At 37.9% G+C, this 19,623-nt stretch overlaps 4 protein-coding genes across 6 annotated transcripts; all 4 read left to right on the top strand.

Moving 5' to 3' along the window:
- The first annotated feature begins 87 nt into the window (after positions 1 to 87).
- Positions 88 to 4,290, top strand: LOC140797412 (ATP synthase subunit beta, mitochondrial). The gene is made up of 9 exons (XM_073150821.1): positions 88 to 788; positions 1,341 to 1,416; positions 1,529 to 1,617; positions 1,751 to 1,868; positions 1,943 to 2,046; positions 2,131 to 2,289; positions 2,389 to 2,613; positions 2,700 to 3,011; positions 3,968 to 4,290. Exons 1-9 carry the CDS (start codon positions 315 to 317, stop codon positions 4,079 to 4,081), a joined length of 1,671 nt encoding a protein of 556 aa, XP_073006922.1. The 5' UTR covers positions 88 to 314; the 3' UTR covers positions 4,082 to 4,290.
- An 822-nt stretch (positions 4,291 to 5,112) lies between these two features.
- Positions 5,113 to 9,969, top strand: LOC140797275 (65-kDa microtubule-associated protein 3-like). The gene is made up of 13 exons (XM_073150600.1): positions 5,113 to 5,248; positions 6,087 to 6,176; positions 6,457 to 6,663; positions 7,008 to 7,253; positions 7,351 to 7,560; positions 7,630 to 7,785; positions 7,911 to 8,070; positions 8,260 to 8,411; positions 8,492 to 8,579; positions 8,700 to 8,773; positions 8,859 to 8,933; positions 9,020 to 9,257; positions 9,371 to 9,969. Exons 2-13 carry the CDS (start codon positions 6,102 to 6,104, stop codon positions 9,736 to 9,738), a joined length of 2,049 nt encoding a protein of 682 aa, XP_073006701.1. The 5' UTR covers positions 5,113 to 5,248; positions 6,087 to 6,101; the 3' UTR covers positions 9,739 to 9,969.
- A 2,872-nt stretch (positions 9,970 to 12,841) lies between these two features.
- LOC140798258 (uncharacterized) lies at positions 12,842 to 13,789 on the top strand. Its single transcript, XM_073152057.1, has one exon. It carries the CDS (start codon positions 13,026 to 13,028, stop codon positions 13,566 to 13,568), a length of 543 nt encoding a protein of 180 aa, XP_073008158.1. The 5' UTR covers positions 12,842 to 13,025; the 3' UTR covers positions 13,569 to 13,789.
- Positions 13,790 to 14,465: 676 nt separating this feature from the next.
- On the top strand, positions 14,466 to 19,313 carry LOC140797155 (uncharacterized). 3 transcript variants are annotated; one of them, XM_073150428.1, is made up of 8 exons: positions 14,466 to 14,609; positions 14,791 to 15,053; positions 15,793 to 15,921; positions 17,067 to 17,264; positions 17,453 to 17,549; positions 18,049 to 18,152; positions 18,609 to 18,660; positions 18,818 to 19,313. In XM_073150428.1, exons 2-8 carry the CDS (start codon positions 14,830 to 14,832, stop codon positions 19,028 to 19,030), a joined length of 1,017 nt encoding a protein of 338 aa, XP_073006529.1. In that variant the 5' UTR covers positions 14,466 to 14,609; positions 14,791 to 14,829; the 3' UTR covers positions 19,031 to 19,313. The 3 variants fall into 3 exon arrangements, with proteins under 3 accessions (XP_073006529.1, XP_073006528.1, XP_073006530.1); XM_073150427.1 differs by lacking the exon at positions 14,466 to 14,609 and having other exon boundaries at positions 14,625 to 15,053; XM_073150429.1 differs by lacking the exons at positions 14,466 to 14,609; positions 14,791 to 15,053 and adding an exon at positions 15,337 to 15,485.
- The last annotated feature ends 310 nt before the right edge of the window (positions 19,314 to 19,623 follow it).

Genomic DNA, 19,623 nt, shown 5'->3' with positions numbered 1-19,623 from the left:
AATATCTTAATAATTTATTAATAAATATATATATTTAATAAATTATTAAGATAATCTAATTATAAAAAAATAATATGCAAAATAATCGGTCTAAAAAAATTAGCGTCTCACTTTTAGAATTAAATGATGAAGGTTTACAACTTTCGAAAAACTGATCAATTTTAAATTTTTATTAGTTTTTCTCCATCCACACATTTCTCCTCCCTCTCTTCATCTGCCTTGCAGCCCTAGCAGTAACTGAGTAGAAAAAGAAGCAGCCGAGAAAGAGGTAAAGGGCAAGAGGAAATCGTAACCCTAGCTTTCCGACCTTGGCCATGGCCTCTCGCCGTGTCCTCTCCTCCCTCCTCCGCTCCGCTTCGCGCCGCCGCCCCTCCTCGACAGCTTCCTTGCCCACCCCCAAGGCTCCCCTCCCGCGCCCTTCCCCTGCCGGCTTCCTCCTCGCCCGCGCCGCCGAGTACGCCACCTCCGCGGCCGCAGCCGCCTCTCCGGCCCCGCCCTCGCCGCCGGCGAAGTCACCCGGTGGCCCTGGCGGCAAGATCACTGATGAGTTCACTGGCGCTGGCGCGATCGGGCAGGTCTGCCAGGTGATCGGTGCCGTCGTTGACGTTCGATTCGATGAGGGGCTGCCGCCGATATTGACGGCGCTGGAGGTGATGGACAACTCAATCCGGTTGGTTCTTGAGGTCGCGCAGCATCTCGGGGAGAACATGGTGAGGACGATCGCCATGGATGGGACTGAGGGGCTTGTCCGTGGGCAGAGAGTTCTGAACACCGGTTCTCCGATCACCGTAATGCGTTTTGCTCTCTTGTTTGATTTTGATTGATTAAATGACATCATGTTTTAGCTTTGATTTGAGCTGTTTAATAAACGGTAGAAACTTCATTCTACTTCTTTTTTCTCACAATGTATTTGGTTATGAAATGTTTCCATGTCATGTTGCATTATTTGGTAAGTTCTTTTCATGTTAAAGAGCAGATCTGTGGCATAAAGATTAGCTTGTGGGGACACATTGACATTAGCTCTTCTTTTTTATAGTAATTCAGGATTTTGTTTATTGTTAGTTACATACATATTTATATAGGAAGTTAGCTAATAAATTGTAGTAAACTAAATTTGTAGCGACATGATATGGGTGGACAACAATCGACAGAAAACAGTACTTGAAGCTTTTAACTGTTTGTTAAGGTTATTACAGCTGAATGGTTCAACTCTTTGCTCCTTTGTTGCATCTAAACTTCAGTCGGATGTCCTTGTTTACATCAGTTCTTTACATTGTTCAGTTGTTGCAATCACCGAGATGTATATTCAGGTGTACTGAGTTGGATTTGTCATTTGCTAGGTTCCTGTTGGTCGGGCAACACTTGGACGCATCATTAATGTTATTGGTGAACCAATTGATGAGAAGGGTGATATAAGTACGTAAATGTGATGCAATACCGAATGAGTGCTTGCATTTTTAATTTGGTATATTATTTATACATTGTTCAAAAATCTTATCGGGCTTGATAATTTTGCTCTTATCAATAGAGACAAATCACTTCCTTCCTATTCATCGTGAAGCTCCTGCTTTTGTTGAGCAAGCAACAGAACAGCAAATTCTTGTTACGGGAATCAAAGTAAAGTTGTTTGCCCCACTTCTCTGAACTTCTTCACTGAATAGACTTGAATAACTTTTATCTGATATCACGATCTTAAATCTATAGTTGTTATATTCATTTTATTGTAATTCTAGGCTCCTACTTTCAACAGGTTGTGGATCTCCTTGCACCTTATCAAAGGGGTGGAAAAATTGGACTTTTTGGTGGAGCTGGTGTGGGGAAAACGGTCCTTATTATGGAGTTGATCAACAATGTAGCTAAAGCTCATGGTCAGTTTAAGAAAGATCTCAATGATGAAATTTTTTATCACTTATACCTCTTGTAATTAAAATTTCTGCTCTAGGTGGTTTCTCCGTGTTTGCTGGTGTCGGTGAACGAACTCGTGAGGGGAATGACTTGTACAGGGAAATGATTGAAAGCGGTGTGATTAAGCTTGGGGACAAGCAGGTATATTCTAGCTTTCCCTCTGTTTTCTTTGTAATTCAGATGTGTAATTGCCCTCAACGTGGTAGCTTTCTATGTTCATGGTAGGGCGAGAGCAAGTGTGCCCTCGTGTATGGGCAAATGAATGAGCCTCCTGGTGCCCGCGCTCGTGTTGGATTGACTGGCCTGACAGTCGCTGAGCATTTCCGGGATGCTGAAGGCCAAGATGTGCTTCTCTTTATTGACAATATTTTCCGTTTTACTCAGGTAAGCTATGCAGAAAATCTATTCTTAATTTTGAAGGGGTTTTAAGAGTTTCTTTAGAAGTTTCTTTTTGCTTAGATTGCATATTACCATGAAATACAGGCAAACTCTGAAGTGTCTGCATTGCTTGGACGCATTCCATCTGCTGTGGGTTACCAACCAACTCTTGCTACTGATCTTGGAGGGTTGCAAGAGCGCATCACAACAACAAAGAAGGGTTCTATTACATCTGTCCAAGCTATTTATGTGCCTGCTGATGACTTGACTGATCCAGCTCCTGCTACTACTTTTGCTCATCTTGATGCCACGACTGTGTTGTCACGACAGGTTTCCTCACGTAGTTATATTCCTAAAATGTCTTTCAGTTTATCTGCCTATTCTGACTTGAGTTATTTGACTGTTTCTTTGAGCAGATCTCTGAGCTTGGTATCTATCCTGCTGTTGATCCTCTTGACTCCACATCGAGAATGCTTTCTCCCCATGTGCTAGGGGAAGAACACTACAATACTGCTCGTGGTGTTCAGAAGGTTCTTCAGAATTACAAGAATCTTCAAGATATTATTGCAATTTTGGGAATGGATGAGCTAAGTGAAGATGACAAGTTAACTGTGGCTCGTGCTAGAAAGATCCAGCGGTTCCTAAGCCAACCTTTCCATGTTGCTGAAGTTTTCACAGGTGCACCAGGAAAGTATGTCGAGTTGAAAGAGAGTGTTAACAGCTTTCAGGTAAGGAGAAAGACATTTTAACAATCACTGCCAACATGCCTTTGAGTCTTACTTAAGCAAAATAGTGTGCTTCCTTATCATGCTACCACTCGTAATGAGTATCTTGGAGTTGACTAGTTGTAATTTCTAATTTCACTTCCTAAATATGATGTATTGTGTTTACGCTGTTGTTTCTAGATTCTCAATTTCTCATTGGCTCATCCTAGGTGCACTATAATATATGATTATCCTTTCTAATATGCTAAATTCAAGATAGTAGTGGTTGTTATTATACTTGCAAAAGCCTTCCTCTCTCTCTGATTCACACACACACATATCACACTCGCGCAAGCATAAATACAAGCACAACAAGGTGACACGCCTGCCCCACTTTGTTAAACATAGAAGGCTTTTTGTTGGTAATTATTCATAATGTTAACGCAAAGATTATGTTGGCTGTGATTATCTTTTAGTCTTTTCTATGCGAAAATTCCATGATGTGCTGTTAGTAGAAAGCTGAATGTGCTATGTAAAATTGATGATAGAAGAGGAAGGATCTTGCCTTCAAGTCTCATTGGAAGTGCTTTATCTCTGACTTGCTTTATTAACTTTTGTTTCTTCATATTCTTTCGAGTTCAGCTTATTTTATTAGTTAGGATGATTCGTGGAATAAATTTTGCAAGATATTCGTTCAGTCGTCTGGCACTTATGACTACTGTTTTCTGATTAGGAAGCTAGTAAGAGATTTAACCATAAATAAAAAAGATCTTCTAATTAGCTTGGATTTTTTTTTTGTTGAGAAATTGGAAAAACTTCTTTTCTTTTATTTTCAGTTTTTGGATTGAGATGGCGATGGCTTTGCATAGAACCTTGATTAATCTGTATTCTACCTTTAATATTTTCTAACACCAACTTTGCTACTTGTATATTTGAAGTTCTCTTAACTGTTTATTAAGATTTCACTTTCCAAATGGCAGGGTGTTTTGGATGGAAAGTATGATGACCTTTCTGAACAATCGTTTTACATGGTTGGAGGAATAGAGGAAGTCATTGCAAAGGCTGAGAAGATCGCCAAGGAGTCTGCGGCATGAGAAAATTTTCTTTATTTATGTAAGATCTAGAGGGTGCAGGTTGTGATACCTGTATCAAATATTTTCATTTTTAGGTCAAAATTATATGCTTTTAATCCCTGTTAAAGCTCTACCAGAACTAGCAGCTTCGAGCAGCCGAAGAACCAAGTGGCTGCTCGCGAGGATCTTTTCCTTTTGTTTGCCAATAAATGACAGCAGGGGTTTGTTTAGTTTTTTGCATCAAAATGAGTCTCTTTAAAGTTTTAATTACATATCCCATGTTTATGTTGGATTGTTTCTGTAATTTTATCCATCTTTTTCTGGTTCGAGTATTTATGCAAATTACCCTGTAAATCACACGTATCTTGTTGTTGCTGCCTTAGATGGTGGAATTAATGAGCTCTGTGAACTATCGGTAGCTTTGGTTCATATACAAAATATTCTTTAGCTTCAAATCATTTTGCTTTCAACTTTTTTGAGTTCGTTTCCTTGCTGTTGCTTTGCATGAAACTTTCAGTTTATTTACATTTGATCCCCAGAAAATGGCTCATAATCATGTTGCACTCCCCCAAAAACTTTGATCCCTCTGCAATCTCGAGGCATTTTGCAGTCTATGACAAACTACCATATTAGTTCTAGATTCTCTTATCATTTGCTTTAACTATTGCACATGATTAGCACCCAATTATGCAATTGAAAATACCCGACTGGAGGAATATACTTCCCTTTTATATCATTCGTCTTTTAATAAATATTAATAAAGCAAATCTAAGGCATTAAATGTTTTGATTTCAAAGTTAAACATCCATAGAGAACTAGGGAGTGCCAAACGGTAACAGCCGACGTTGACAAGAGGGAAATAAAGTTTAAACTCTAGATTCCAAACCGGACCTAAAACTCCTGTATAATTACAATAAAAGCCTAACCTCAACCAGAATCGAATCCTAGCCGTATAATTTGAAATACACGCTCTCGATCGATCCTCGAACAGAAAATAATATAAAAAGCGCCATCCTTTAACGTACCATTCGAAATCTTCTTCTTCTATCCTCTATTTCAAACGACATTCTAAAATTTAAATCTCTCTCTCTCTCTCTCTCTCTCTCTCTCCCCCCGACGCTGACGGATCTCACGATCTGCGCTTCTCTGGACGAATTCTGCGAGCTGCCTCCGAGTACATTTACCTCGGTACATTTCTCTCCGTCTTGACTATATTTCTGCGAATATTTTCGGCCTTTTTTGTGGATTTTATCCTCCTTTAGCTTAGAGAACCCTCCAAGGATTCCTATTTGATAGATCTCTCTTCTTTCTGCTTCGTAAGGATCTATTTTGGGGGTTTTGCAGTCGTTCTCCTAAAAACTAGTGATTTTCGCCTTCTATAGTTTGCTGATAACTGAATGCAGTGGATTAATGAGGTCGATGCCCTAATTTTTAAGTCAGATAGGTTTCTAAAATGTAGCAACGAGTAAAAAAAAAGATTTTTGCTTATTATTATGAAATCTTTATGCCTTGCATGATGGTCGTTTTTTTTCCATTTTGCTCATTTCATCGGAGTAAATAGAACTTTGGAATGTCAGAATTATACATCGACCCTGTAAGATCTCTTGTTAGACATTAGACTTCATGGAAAATTACAGAAGAGTAAACTCTGATGATTTGCGTATGTGGAAACATAGAGCGACATAAATTGCCATATGAAAGGGTTCCATAAGTACCAGTTTGTTAATTTTTGTGGAGGATTACGTAGGTTACACCAGTGTTTGTGTTACATGAAATGATCTTTTTCTTCCTAATTATCCAACATAGACGGCATATAGAAGATCAAAACTTTAAGGGAGATATTTATTTTTATATTTTTCTGGAAGAGTGAAATCAAGATGGAAAACTAACAACTAGGAGTACTTATCATTGTCACCAGATCATTCGTACACTGGAAGATAAGAGATGAGAGTTGAACATTATGTTGTCCTTTACCATTGTACCATTTATATCCTGCTGCCTAATGTGTAAATATTTTTTTCACAAGGTTTCACATTGCCTCATGATGACTAATCTTCCAAGTGATCAGCTCTTGCAAACAGAGACACCATGCGGATCTCTTCTATATGAGCTTCAGGTATCTCAAAAGTTTCTGTAGCATTGTTTTAAAACTCTTTATCTATTATTCTCAAAATTCTCACGTTAAATTGAGGATATGTCAGAAAGCTTCTCCCGCAGTGCAACCAAAATCATATTAGATGTGGGTAGTGGCCAGCAGATTGTGCTCCATCTTGTAGGAAATGATATTGGCCAACTTTGGATTGACCATATATGCATGTTTTCAAATAAAAATGGTGTCTTTGCAAAGATAATTCATGACTGTCTTCTTTTTGCTTTGTGAATGTCACTGCGTACAGGTGATATGGGATGAAGTTGGTGAATCTGATTCTGAAAAGGACAAAATGCTTCTCGAGTTAGAGCAGCAGTGCTTGGAGGTGTATAGAAGGAAGGTTGACCAGGCAAACCGGTGTAGAGCTCAGCTTCGGCAAGCCATTGCAGATTCTGAAGCGGAGCTTGCTGCCATCTGTTCTTCAATGGGTGAGCGACCAGTGCACATCAGGCAGGTTTGTTTCTGTTATTGACATCCAAAGCTCAAAAGAATTTGGTGCATCAATTTATTATTTCAAATTTTAAATCTGTTGAACCGCATATAGCATATTCCTATGAATGAACAAATCAGATATATAGGAAAATATCCTTTTAAACCTTTTATCTAATATGTATTCCCATTAGTTTTCAATTTTGAGAGAATTTTATTAGAAACTAGAGTCATTCTATAGTTTATGGTAAGATAATTAAGCTGGTTTGTAAGTTTTGAGAACATGAAAAGAATCAGCTTCAATATGCTATGATTTCTAGTGGGAAACTTCATTAGACAGTATAAGAACTTATTTGGATGATTTGCCAGTGCAATCAGAATGCTGGAAGCTTAAAGGAGCAGCTCGGAGCTATTATTCCGCAGCTGGAGGAGATGCGAAAGAGAAAAACTGAAAGATGGAACCAATTTATTGACGTTATAGAGCAGATAAGGAAGATCACGATTGAGATAAGGCCGACAGATTATATTCCTCCCAAGATGTTGGATGAGTATGACCTATCCACAAGAAAGCTTGAAGAGTTGCACAGGCAGTTACAGACTATTCAAAAGGAGAAGGTTGAAGCTCACTTTTTGCTTGAATGATCGAGCTTGGAGACTTAGTTCTATAACTTATGATCTGTTGATATTTAACTATAAATTTCTTCCATCACAGAGTGATCGTCTACAGCAGGTTATGGATCATTTAAATAGTTTGAATTCTTTATGCCAAGTACTCGGTATAGATTTCAAACAAACAATTTCTGAGGTACATCCCAGTTTGGATGAAGCTGAAGGATCAAGGAATATAAGCAATGATACAATTGAAAGGCTGGCATCTGCAATAGAGAGGTTGAGGGAGATTAAGATCCAAAGAATGCAAAAGGTAAGTGCTTTGGTTTAGTTAACCTAGATATTTGATATTTCCATTGCTTAAAGCTTTAAGCTATGACAGCTTCAAGATCTTGCAACTTCTATGCTGGAATTGTGGAATCTGATGGATACACCAATTGAAGAGCAGCAGCTATTTCAGAATGTCACATGTAATATAGCTGCTTCTGAACATGAAATAACTGAGGCGAACACTCTTTCTCTGGATTACCTCAATTATGTAAGCGGATGACAGAAACAAGAGAAGCTTTAGTTTTCTTTTTCTTTTCTTTTTTATTCCTGTTTTATTAATGTACATTCTATTTAAGAATTGAAAGCAGCAGAGGGAACTCATCTTTGATGCAGGTGGAGGCAGAAGTTTTGAGGCTTGAACAACTGAAAACTAGCAAGATGAAAGAACTAGTTCTGAAAAAGAAAACTGAGCTCGAGGAGCTTCGACGACGGATGCATCTGATTGGGGAAGCAGATTGTGAAACAGAATTAACTATTGAAGCCATTGAATCTGGTAAGACAAGGATATCAGTCACACGAACACGTGATGCTCCTGCTATATATTATATACTATAATATTAACATGATCTTTTGATGCTAAATTTGCTCATCTGTCTTTTCCATCTATTCTGTGGTCTGTACTGTCCTGTAGACATATCATTTTACGCTGATACCATTTTTGCCGTTCATTCTTCTGTTGCAGGAGCTATTAATCCTTCTTTGGTGCTGGAACAGATTGAGTTGCAAATTTCAACAGTAAAAGAGGAAGCTTTCAGCAGGAAAGATATTCTTGAAAGGGTTGAAAAATGGCTGGCCGCATGTGAAGAGGAATCCTGGCTAGAGGAGTACAACAGGGTAAGGCATTCGATTGCTTGTGTAAGCTACATTTGTCATTCCATCCTGCAACTAGTTAAATTGCTACATGATATCTTTAGGATGAAAACCGTTACAATGCTGGAAGAGGTGCTCACCTTACGCTTAAGCGAGCCGAAAAAGCTCGTGCCTTGGTCAACAAAATTCCAGGTATGCTGCTAATGCCCTGGGGTCTATGAATGAGCCATTCTACTCAAACAAGTAGATCTTTCATCTGTAACTTCCTTCTCATAATTTTACACCTGTGATTTGCTGCTGTATCTTGAGCAGCAGTGGTAGACACTCTAGCTAATAAAATCATTGCTTGGGAGAATGAAAGGGGCTCGGTATTCACTTATGATGGTGTAAGGATTCTGTTCCGCCTGTTCCATTTTACGTTCTATGTAGCACATATTAACATGGTTAATCCTTTTCCTCCCTCCAATGCAGGTTCGCCTTCTGTCAATGCTGGAAGAGTACACCATACTGAGGCAGGAAAAAGAGCAAGAACGCAAGAGACAGAGAGTAATGTCTTGTTAAAAACTCATCTGTTTAACAAGGAGTCTGCACTGCTTTACTAGGCATCCCCTTAATATATAAATTAACTGCAGGATCAGAAGAAACTTCAGGGTCAGCTAATAGCTGAGCAGGAAGCTCTTTTCGGATCTAAACCAAGCCCTTCAAAGACACAAAGTGCAAAGAAGAATTCTCGGACTTCGACTGGTGCTCCGAACCGAAGAGTGTCTATTGGTGGAGCCATAATGCAACCGCCAAAGCCAGACTTTCTGCATTCAAGCAAGTCCATGCGCTCAGCCAAGAAGATAGATGATATGGGTGCTTTATCTCCAGGTAACTATCCTAACAAGTTCTATTCTGAAAGATATATTTACAAGTTTTATTGCCTTTAGTTTTTAATGACTGACTTTTATGAGTTATGACCATGCAACTCTGAATACTTCCAGGCAGGAGAGGCTTAGATATTGCCGGCCTTCCAGTGAAGAAGTTATCTTTCAATGCAATGAACAGTGCAATGAACAATACTCATGAGGCCGAGACGCCCCGCAGGCCCTTTGCTCCTATAGCGCTGGCAAACAACATCCCTTCAACACCTTCACTACCAATTTCCAGTTCAGCTGATGAGGAGAATAAGACTCCAAAAATAATGGCCATCCCAGCTCCTAAAACTCCAATGACGGTGTCTATACCAATGCAAATGGCTGCCACACCTGCTCTGACCTCCCTTGCATATGAAGCAGCAATAGATAGAGCCCCGGAAGAGATTGAGTACTCATTTGAAGAGAGACGACTTGCCCTATATCTTACAAGATAAAGGAGATTACTAGTTTCCTGAACACAAAGATCTTCCAATTGTCTAGTTATCTGCAAGCTGAGACTTACATTTTCTTCAAGTTGGTGATACAAGTCGACTATAGTCGGCTTTTTGATGTTGATCTGCAAATGTAGCTTATCTTCTGCAATTGATAATGGAAGTCCATTATAATAGTACTCTTCGGCTACGTTTAGTGCCTATTCTATTCAGGACCTTTGAGATTCAAATTCACTAGCTCTATCACTATGTAGTGAGATGACATACCATGTTTGTTTATAGTGCCTCAGTTTCTATCACTTAGTGAGATTTATCTGGTTTGCAGTTTTGCTATATATGGTTTTCTAAAAAAAATAGCAGATGGCCTCTATGCCTCGTGGACATATCATCGAGTTTTTCAATCTATGATATACAAGTTGATTCAGCTAATGAACTAAGATCAACTCAAGCTACTCGTTACAGGCTCGATCTGAATTCTCACTCTTCTCACCCTATTTTTTTCACATTTTCTCTCTTTTATTCTTTTTATCATATAACCATTGTTTCTCCATAACTTACGGAGAAATCTAGCTTCGGCAAACCCCGACTTTAGTATATAATTTTTAATTTATTTCTCCTTTTTTTTTAATTTCTTCCACTCTCTCCCTAATATTTTCTTCTTCAATACACTATAGTTTTTCTTTTGATTTTCTTCTCCTCATTCTCTTTTTAATCTTTTTTTTTCCTTTTTCTTTTGCACCATAATTTTTCTTTCTTTATTTTCTTATTTTTAATAATTTTTTCTAAATTTTCAAAAGTTTTTTTTGTATTTTTAAAAAAATTTAGTATTTTATGTAATTAAAAAGTCTGATTTGATCCAAGTAATTGATATGTATCGTTTTCTAGAAGGTTAATCCCAATCTCAATTTTTCGATTAATCACATTTTGCTTTTTTATACTTTGACATGGTATCATTTTGTTCGTCGTTAACCGAGGCCCTAAAATTATATATCTATCATTTATTGTTGGAGAAAATATTATGATTTATTAGTTGAGAAATCCATTATTCTGCTAGAGAATAGGAAAAGAGATAGACATAGAGGGATAGGATGAAAATATTTATTAGAGAATAGGAAAAGAGATGGGTTAGGAAAGATGAGGATAAAATTCTCTAAAAAATATTCTTTTTTATTTTTATAGTTTGACACGCGAGTTTTAACTCAGGAAGGTTGACAAATAAGAGTATTTGTATATTTTTATAATACAGCGAGGTAAAATGTAATTAAGTCTATAGAATATGAAATCAGCAATAGTAAAAAAAATATTCATCAATTTTCTCTCTTGAAAAACTGTGTCAAAACTCAAAAGAACAACAATATAAAATTTGGTTGACTCTTGGAGACACAATTTTGTAAACGAGATGCTTGTTCTAAAATGCATGTTAACGCGTAATTTCAAACAGTTCCCACCACGGCTCTGAAAGCAATTGCAAACTTTTTAATGCTAGTGTTTGACAAAGTACTCTTCAAGACCCTTTTAGTGTTTGACTATAAAACTAAGAACAGTGAAATTAAAAATAAAAAGTCGAAACCATCAAGATCAGGAATTTAATCGATTCCACTGCACTCAAATCAATCTCGTGAGTAGTATTTGACCACCACAACTTAGCAATACAGCGTGTTGACTCGGTCAATTTTTCCGACAGTAAACAGCCACGTGTGACCATTGACGCAGTTGGCTTCTCTTCAAAGTAATTTCCGTGCACGTTCTCCACCTCCGTGTCGTGGCGTTCTCACACGCATCTTCCTAAAAGGTCAAACGCAGTCATTAAATTTGTTGAACTACTACACCAAACTACAAAATGGAAAAATTAATGTACCCAAATAATAGAATTTCTCAATTTATTTTTAAAGAATGTTTACTACCACTCTCTATATTTTATCTATTTTATATGAGGATTTTATAACCCGACTCCTCTTTTTCCCTATAATTTTTATTTAACACTATAACGTTATTTTGACTAACCAATATTAATTAAATTACTAAAATACCCCTATCATATCTTCTTATTTTGTATATCTCTCAACAATCTTTTCCACCTATCTCCTCCATCGTCACTGTCTTTCCTCTACCACCCTCCCCGCCCTCATTTTCTTCTTCTTCTTTTTTGGAAAGAAAAAAAGAATTATAGGAAAAAAAAAAGGAGGGGGAAGGTATTAAACAAGAGTTATAAGAAAAAAAAGAATGATCAAGTTACAAAATATTCAAAAATAGAATATGAATTACAAATAGATAAAATATATGGTGTGATTTATAAAAATTATATTTTTTAATTCAATTCTCCTCACTTTAAATAATATATATATATATATATATTTATTCAACTTAACCGTCACCATATAAATAAATCACAATTTATTTTATCAGTTCGTTTGATAAAGATCTAACGGTTAAGAGGAATACAAAAAATTTAAAATATATTACTTGTTCAATAGGTAATTATTATTTGGTTTAATATTAAATATATCTCATATAATTAAGGCATAATTATATCTAAGAGAGAGAAATCTTAACGGAAGAAAATAACGTTGAAAAAGAAAATTAAACACATCGTAATCAAATCCTTTTACTAATATGCTTTTTACTAATTTTCTCTTTTATTACCTAATATGGTTTAGAAATCTGTATCGAGAAATAGATACCGGTCGTGAAAATTAGCTTATTATAACTGTTAAATTAAGATTATAAATTTTACAAAGGTATCGAAGTATTTGCAAAATTTATCTAAACTCCCTCCCGTCTGCTAACGTGGCGCTTAAACAGTTGCACGATATCATCCGTAGTACTTCGGCTAACAGGTTTAAAAATCATAGTAAAATAAATACTACCCTTTTTCTTCAATCAGGAATAATAGCAAATTTGATCAAAAGCTCAAAACTTTCCGATGCCAAAGGAGAAAAATAATCCCATTCATTATTCTAACAAATTCAGTTTGGATTCTGGCAAGTTATGCTATCCACTGCTCTCTCTCTCTCTCTCTCACCGCCTCCAAACAAGAACAATAGCCGGCCCCACACGTTATTAACAGCCATGCATATCATCATCATTCATCCACCCCATACTCCAACAACGTGACCTTTTCCTCTCTCTCTCTCCTTCTCTTCCTCCCCTTCTCCTTACGCGTATATCGATCCAGCTCTCCTCCCGCCGCCGGAATCTTTCATCTCTAATTTCCAACCTCTTCTGATCCCTATTAATCCCCTCCTCCCCAACTCTAACCTCATTGGCATCCTTATCCTCCTATACTTAACATGGGGAACTACCTCTCTTGCACTCTCTTCTCTTCTCCCGGCTCGACTCAATCGAGTGCCAAGGTTGTTCTTCCCGATGGCGACCTCCGGCAGCTCGACGGGCCCCTCAACGCCGCCGAGCTCATGCTCGACGTGCCGGGCCACTTCGTCGTGAACTCGCGATCCATGCACGTCGGCCGGCGGTTCTCGCCGCTCGCGGCCGATGAGGACCTGGAGATGGGCAACGTCTATGTCATGTTCCCGATGAAGAAGGCGAAATCCGTCGTCGCGGCGGCCGACATGGCGAGGCTGCTCGTGGCAGCGAACAGGGACGTCCGGCGGGCTTCCGGCGGGAGGGCGAGGGTTTTGCCAGAGGCTGCGGCCACGGCGGAGGCGGAGGACGAGAAGGAGAAGAGTGATGTGGTGAGGGTGAAGTTCGACGAGATGGATCCGCCGCCGGAGGCGGCGGCGGAGATTGGAGAGATGAAGTATAGATTGAGTATGAGCAGATCAAGGAAGCCTGCATTGGAGACTATAGAAGAGGATATTATTTCTTATAGATGAGTTAATTAATCTTCTTCTTCTTCTTCTTTAATTTTTTTTTTCACTCTTTTTCATGTCTTTTAAGTGATGAAGGGAGATCATATAATTGTTGGGATTTGGGTGAGATTATTATTAGACTCTGGTGTTGTGCATAAGAATGGTGAGTAATCACCACCTATATGGAATGGATATGTAAACATTTTCATCAAGAAACAGTTGAAATTTATGATTAGTTTGATTCATTTGAGGTTTTATTATATTTTTCTCGTCAAATAACTCGCCTCAATAGAGGGGATTTTGTACGGGTTTGGGAAAGGAGGGTATATATCTAAACAATTTTAGAAGAACGAAAGGTTTGATTTAGAAACTGTGAAGAGATGGGATCTAAGTTATAATAAACCAAGAAGCTGGGGTGCCAGATGAAAATTTTCTAAAACAAAATTAAATGGAGCATTTCTTTATAGTTTTTAACCAAACTGGCCCTCTTCGAACCTTATTAATACCAAAAGAGGCAATTTTTTTTATAAATTTAATAAGATAAGTAGAAATTAAATATTCTTATCCTCCTTACTCTCTTTATATAAAAATTAATTATGAGATTAGCATTCTATATCCTTTCTGAAACATAGTGAGATTTGCATCTTATGTAAAATTATTGACATATATAATGGCAAATGACATGTCCAAAATTAAAAAAAAATTCGGTAGTGTGTTTGAGAGGTATCCATTTATTTTTTTTTAAATTTTTTAGGAAAAATAGCAGCAAAGTCGCTTATAATTTTTTTTTTTATTTTTTGAGTTTTTTAAACTGAATTAAGTAAAGTATTTCTAATAGTTCAGAAAGAAAGTCAGCTCTCTCTGTTATAGAGTTGGAGGAGACTCGAGAGGGATATCTACTGATCCACTGAACCAACCAACGAGGCTGCCCAGTTTTTGCATCATAGAATTTCCCGGGCCATGGAAATAGCTTGATGGGCCAGTCACTACCCGAGAGTGGGTTTCTTTCTTCTATCATGAAGAAAGTGCCGGCATCTCTATTCCTATTCCTGGGTCACTAGAGAGGTAAAATATTTCGGTAAATAAGTTTGGTCAAAATACTTGCATTTTCTTCTTAAAACCGAGTCATCGGACAGAGTAGAGAGAGTACTACTGGTCTGGTCTCAATCCAACTGGACGAATCCTGGTCGCTCTGATAACTTCTCTCTCTCTCTCTAGGGTTTTAGTCCTCTAACTTCCTCTCCAGGACTACGATCTCCGGCAAGCGGCGGAGCTCATCGGATCCATGGAGGGCGTAGGGTTGCCTTCGGACGACGCTGACCAATCTCAGGCTCGACCGCCGCCGGCGATTGCTGCCGATCTCATATCGGACGATGATCGGTCCGTCGCTGCCGACTCGTGGTCCATCAAGAGCGAGTACGGGAGCACGCTCGATGACGATCAACGCCACGCCGACGCCGCTGACGTCTTCTGCGCCGCCAATTACCCGGCCGCTGCCTCGGATTACGGGTCTCCTCCTCTCGCTTCTTGATTCAATTTTAGTTCCCGTTTGAGGAATCTTTTTGCCGCCGAAATCTTTCGAGGTAGTTGAATGAGTTAAGAAAATGATTGGGTTGGTGCCAAAAATCGAAATTTGCAAGTTGATATTAACTCTAATTATTTCCCACCTGCATGTAGTTTTAGTGCCTTTGCACCTTTGACGGGCCCAGGTGCTCATTTCAGAGATACGACTAGTATGTATCGGGAGGAATCTAGACTATCTACTATTTCCTGTTTCTTCAAGAGAGCGCTGCTGAAGGGGAATGTCAGTCTGTGAGCCCACAAGCAAACCTCATTGTTACCTCTAAATTCCTCCACTAAAGAGAATTTGCTGGAGTAATTGCAAAGTATATCCTTCCCCCGCAAATTACCACCATCTATGTCAACCCATGTGAAAACTAGGTGGCACAGCTTCTACTTTTATTAAAATCTGTATTTTTCATCTTTCTGCCTCCAGTTCGGGCTAAGGATTTAATTGATGTCAAGATCATCTAGAAGTTTCTTCCCATAAGTAAATGTGTGTTTACTCCGGAGACGAGAGAGCGAGAGAGTTCCTTATAATGGACATCTAGTTGTATTATTGAAAACAATACTAGCTTCGTTCAATATCTTATAATTTGTCGGTCCCCCCTCCCCCTCCCCTACCCCTACCCCTTCCTTTGAATGTAGATATTTTACTACTGATGTGTTCCAATTCCTTTTGAAACAGTTCTGACAAGGATGAGGCAGATGCCAGTGAGGTTGACGGATCAATGCTGGGATTGCAGAGCTACTGGGATGCTTCGTACTCGGAGGATCTTGCAAATTATCACCAGCACGGGCATGCTGGTGAAGTTTGGTGATTACTTCTCTTGAATGTTGATGTCTTATTAACCACATCGTAGTTCAGTAAAGTTGCAATTGTCATCTTAGCTTTGGGGTGTTGACAACTTGACATTAACATCCTCTTTATTAACTACCTTACATTTTCTTATTCTTCTGTTTGAATTTTACTTTGTTGCCATGAAATGCTTTCCATTTTTTTTTGTACAAGCATGTCTCTCCTGTTCACTTTCTTCTCACACCAATGGTAAAAGAGTTTTTGTAATTCTTATATAAAGTAACAAGTGGAAATAAAAAGTGTCCTTGAATAATATCATTTTAGTGTTACATCTAGATATGCAGGCCATTATTCCTCTCTCCAGCATAATGAGACTTACCTATGATAATCATATTGAGATTTCTATTTAAAAGGAAGCTAATTTAGGGCATTCATCCTTGCCTGTAGATGATCCACTACGGATTTGCCTTCCTGGACCTCACTTCCTCAGTTCCTTGTTGCCCACTGCACCTTTAACCTTAAAATTTTTAGAACTTTAAATGTGAGACTTACCTACACTACTAGTTGCATCTGAATCTTCCTCCACTTTAGGCAACTAAAGGTGGAAGGCTGCTAGCCTACTACCTGCTTTGTAGTACATGAATCTTTTTCTCTATCTACAGGTTTGGAAAAACCATGATCTTCCTCACTTACCATTAATACCTTATTTTGGCCACCCTTCTCAGTTCTCACCACTTCTGCTGGTTTTTTAGTTATCAGATAAATACATGTTCATACATCAGGACTAATTATTTGCATGTCATACATAAGCAATTTCTATGCAAGAAGTTCTGTTGGTTGTCTACAAGACAAATTTTCATTTGGAATAATGCATGCTGCCGAAATTTAAGTTTTTTTTTTTTGGGTGACAAAAGGCACTACTGCCCTGTTTCATTGAAACAATAACAGATTTAAGTTATCAACTACAGTTTTTGTATGTTGGCAGCTCTTTGCATTATGAGTGAAAAAGCCTGTTTCTGCTTGCTAATATTGCCGAACTTCTCTTTGATCTTGTATAACATCCATATTATAGATTGTCAGTTCTCTTGTTGTTTATCTTTTGTGGTTATGTTGTATAAAATTTATGTTAAAGCTGGGGCCTGAAGTCAGATTCTTTCTATTAGGTTTGGAGCTGAAGTCATGGATACTGTTGCCTCTTGGACTAAAAACTTGTGCCTCAACACCTATCAAAATGGGAATACAGCTGATGTCAGCAATCGTAAATCTGAATCTAGTGAGATTTTCCAAGACTTGTCAAGTTGGAGTGTTCTTGATGTTGGAACTGGGAATGGCCTGTTTTTGCAAACCCTAGCAAAGCAGGGGTACACTTCTGAAAATTTACCTTCTAAGCTTCATTTTGTATATATTTGAATTCTTTGTTCCAACATGACTATCTGTGAGTGAATATGAGAATTGAGAACAATGTACCTCAAATATTTCTATTTTTGGGCAACCTTACCAGAACCTTGCTTTATATTTCATAGTAACTAATGACAAATTTGATTTCCAGGTTTTCAGATTTGACTGGAACTGATTATAGTGAGGGAGCAATTGAACTTGCACGGAATCTTGCTCTTCGTGATGGGTTTACCAATATAAAGTTTTTGGTATGTAATGACAGTAGTAGACTGACTACTGGAATTTATTTTTCCTTTGCATTCGTCCACCAAACTTAAATATCTATCAGGACTGCTACTGTGCTTTTTCTTTAATTATTTTTATGACAATTTCAGGAACATAAGTTAGCATCAAACAGTTAAGATTATTTATGAAGAGTTCTTGGTCTTTCCTTGTTCCTGTTGTTGTTCTGTTCTGGATTGTTTTTGAATTACCTTGCTGTTGATCTGGTTCTCTATAATTTTCTTCTATTACATTTACCTGATATTTGCAAGTGGCAACTGGTGGAGGCTATAGAGTACAAGCTAAATTCATGATGTAGATTATGGCAAGATTTAGATGCTCTCTTTACTTGGTACAGCGTTCAATTTTTACTAACTTGAGCTAACCCTAATCGTTGTCATGATGTCTGCCCGTGCAAACTTGGCAGCAGTTGCTCCTCGTGTTAGGTTAAATTATTTTTATAATGGACATGCATGTTTGTATCAGGTTGACGATATTCTGGAGACAAAGCTGGAAGGAAAATTCCAACTTGTTGTAGACAAAGGAACATTGGATGCAATAGGGTTACATCCAGATGGCCCCATTAGAAGGTTAGATTTACAAAAAGGCATCTATTTCTGCTTGCTTGTGTATATATATATATATATATATATATATATATTTGGTTCATTTACTTTTTGTTCTATCAGTATGTTCATATACTGCCTCAATATTCGAATCAAACACAACCCCAGAGGACCATTGATGCTTTCAATTACAAAAAGAGGGCTGGAAAGATAACATTTTACAAGTACTCAAGATCTCGTTATGTGAAGTTTCTGACCATAGCTTTTATTGTGAACAACAATTTTCAGAAGCAATAGTACATAACCAGGAATTTTACTATGCTAATTTACACGATGATGCACAATCTTGTATTAGTTTGTGGAAAGAGATTTCTTTATGGTAGATAAAGTACTTGTACCACTTCTTATTTCTCATCAAGATGAAATACAACAATTTTTTAACCTCATTCATCCTCTTTGTGTTGTATATTTCTTGTTCAGGATAATGTATTGGGAATCATTATCAAACCTGGTTCTCCCTGGTGGTATCCTGGTCAGTAATTCCTCTATCAGATAAACTTCTGGGAGTTGAATATTCTCTAATTTCCTTGATATTCTTTTTGTCAGAAATTGCTTAGAAATAAATATATGCATAGTTGTGATCGGGCCAAGATTCATTGTTCACCTTAGCACTTGATTAACTTTTACAGGTCGTCACATCTTGTAATAACACAAGGGATGAGTTGCTGCAAGAAGTAGATAATTTCAACCAAAGAAAGATTGAGAGCAAGGACTTGGACCAAGAGGCAAGCAAGGAGCCTTCAGTCTTCCAATACCTGGATCATGTGCGGACTTATCCTACAATCATGTTTGGCGGAGTTGAGGGTTCTCGTGTTTGCACTGTTGCTCTTCGTCGAATGTGAAGAAAAAAAGAAAAAGAAAATCTATTCCAATAGAGGTCATCGTGCAATATTATGCTTTAAGGAGGTAGTCTATCTTGCACTTTTTAGGTAGTTAACTTTCTTTTCCCATTTTCTCTTATCTATCAAATTCAAAAGGGGGGGCATTTTATCAAGGTCCCAGGTTGGGGCGAGAAACTGTGTTGGCATGTCTTCTTTACAGCGAGACAATGTGGAAAGATAAAAGTTGATATGTACTTCGAAATTGTGTTGTTCTCCTTATATTCAAGCAAGGTTTTCCATAGAAGTTTTACGTGTTAAATATCTTGTTTACCATAAAATTTGTCAATGGGTCATAGAAAATTGGCTGTGAAATAATCTTTTTGGTCATTTAATTCACATCATGGAAACTCCGTTAGGTTGCTAAACACAAACAAGCAAGTGTTTGTTCCTAAGAAAACTCCTCTGCTTCTCTCAAAGAAGAGAACTCCTGTTTGCTTGAAGGGCCATCCGTAAGGATCGAACCATGAAATAATAAATAGTGGCACTTTCCCCATGAGACAATTAAATGCCAGAGAAGTCCAACATCATTAATTTGAATAGTTACTACATTCCAG

This window comes from Typha latifolia, chromosome 11 (genome assembly GCF_019914945.1).
Source record: "Typha latifolia isolate L0001 chromosome 11, TyphaL0001v2, whole genome shotgun sequence".
NCBI lineage: Eukaryota > Viridiplantae > Streptophyta > Magnoliopsida > Poales > Typhaceae > Typha > Typha latifolia.
Note: the sequence above shows the minus strand (reverse complement) of the source record. Positions and strands in the feature narration are given on the sequence as shown.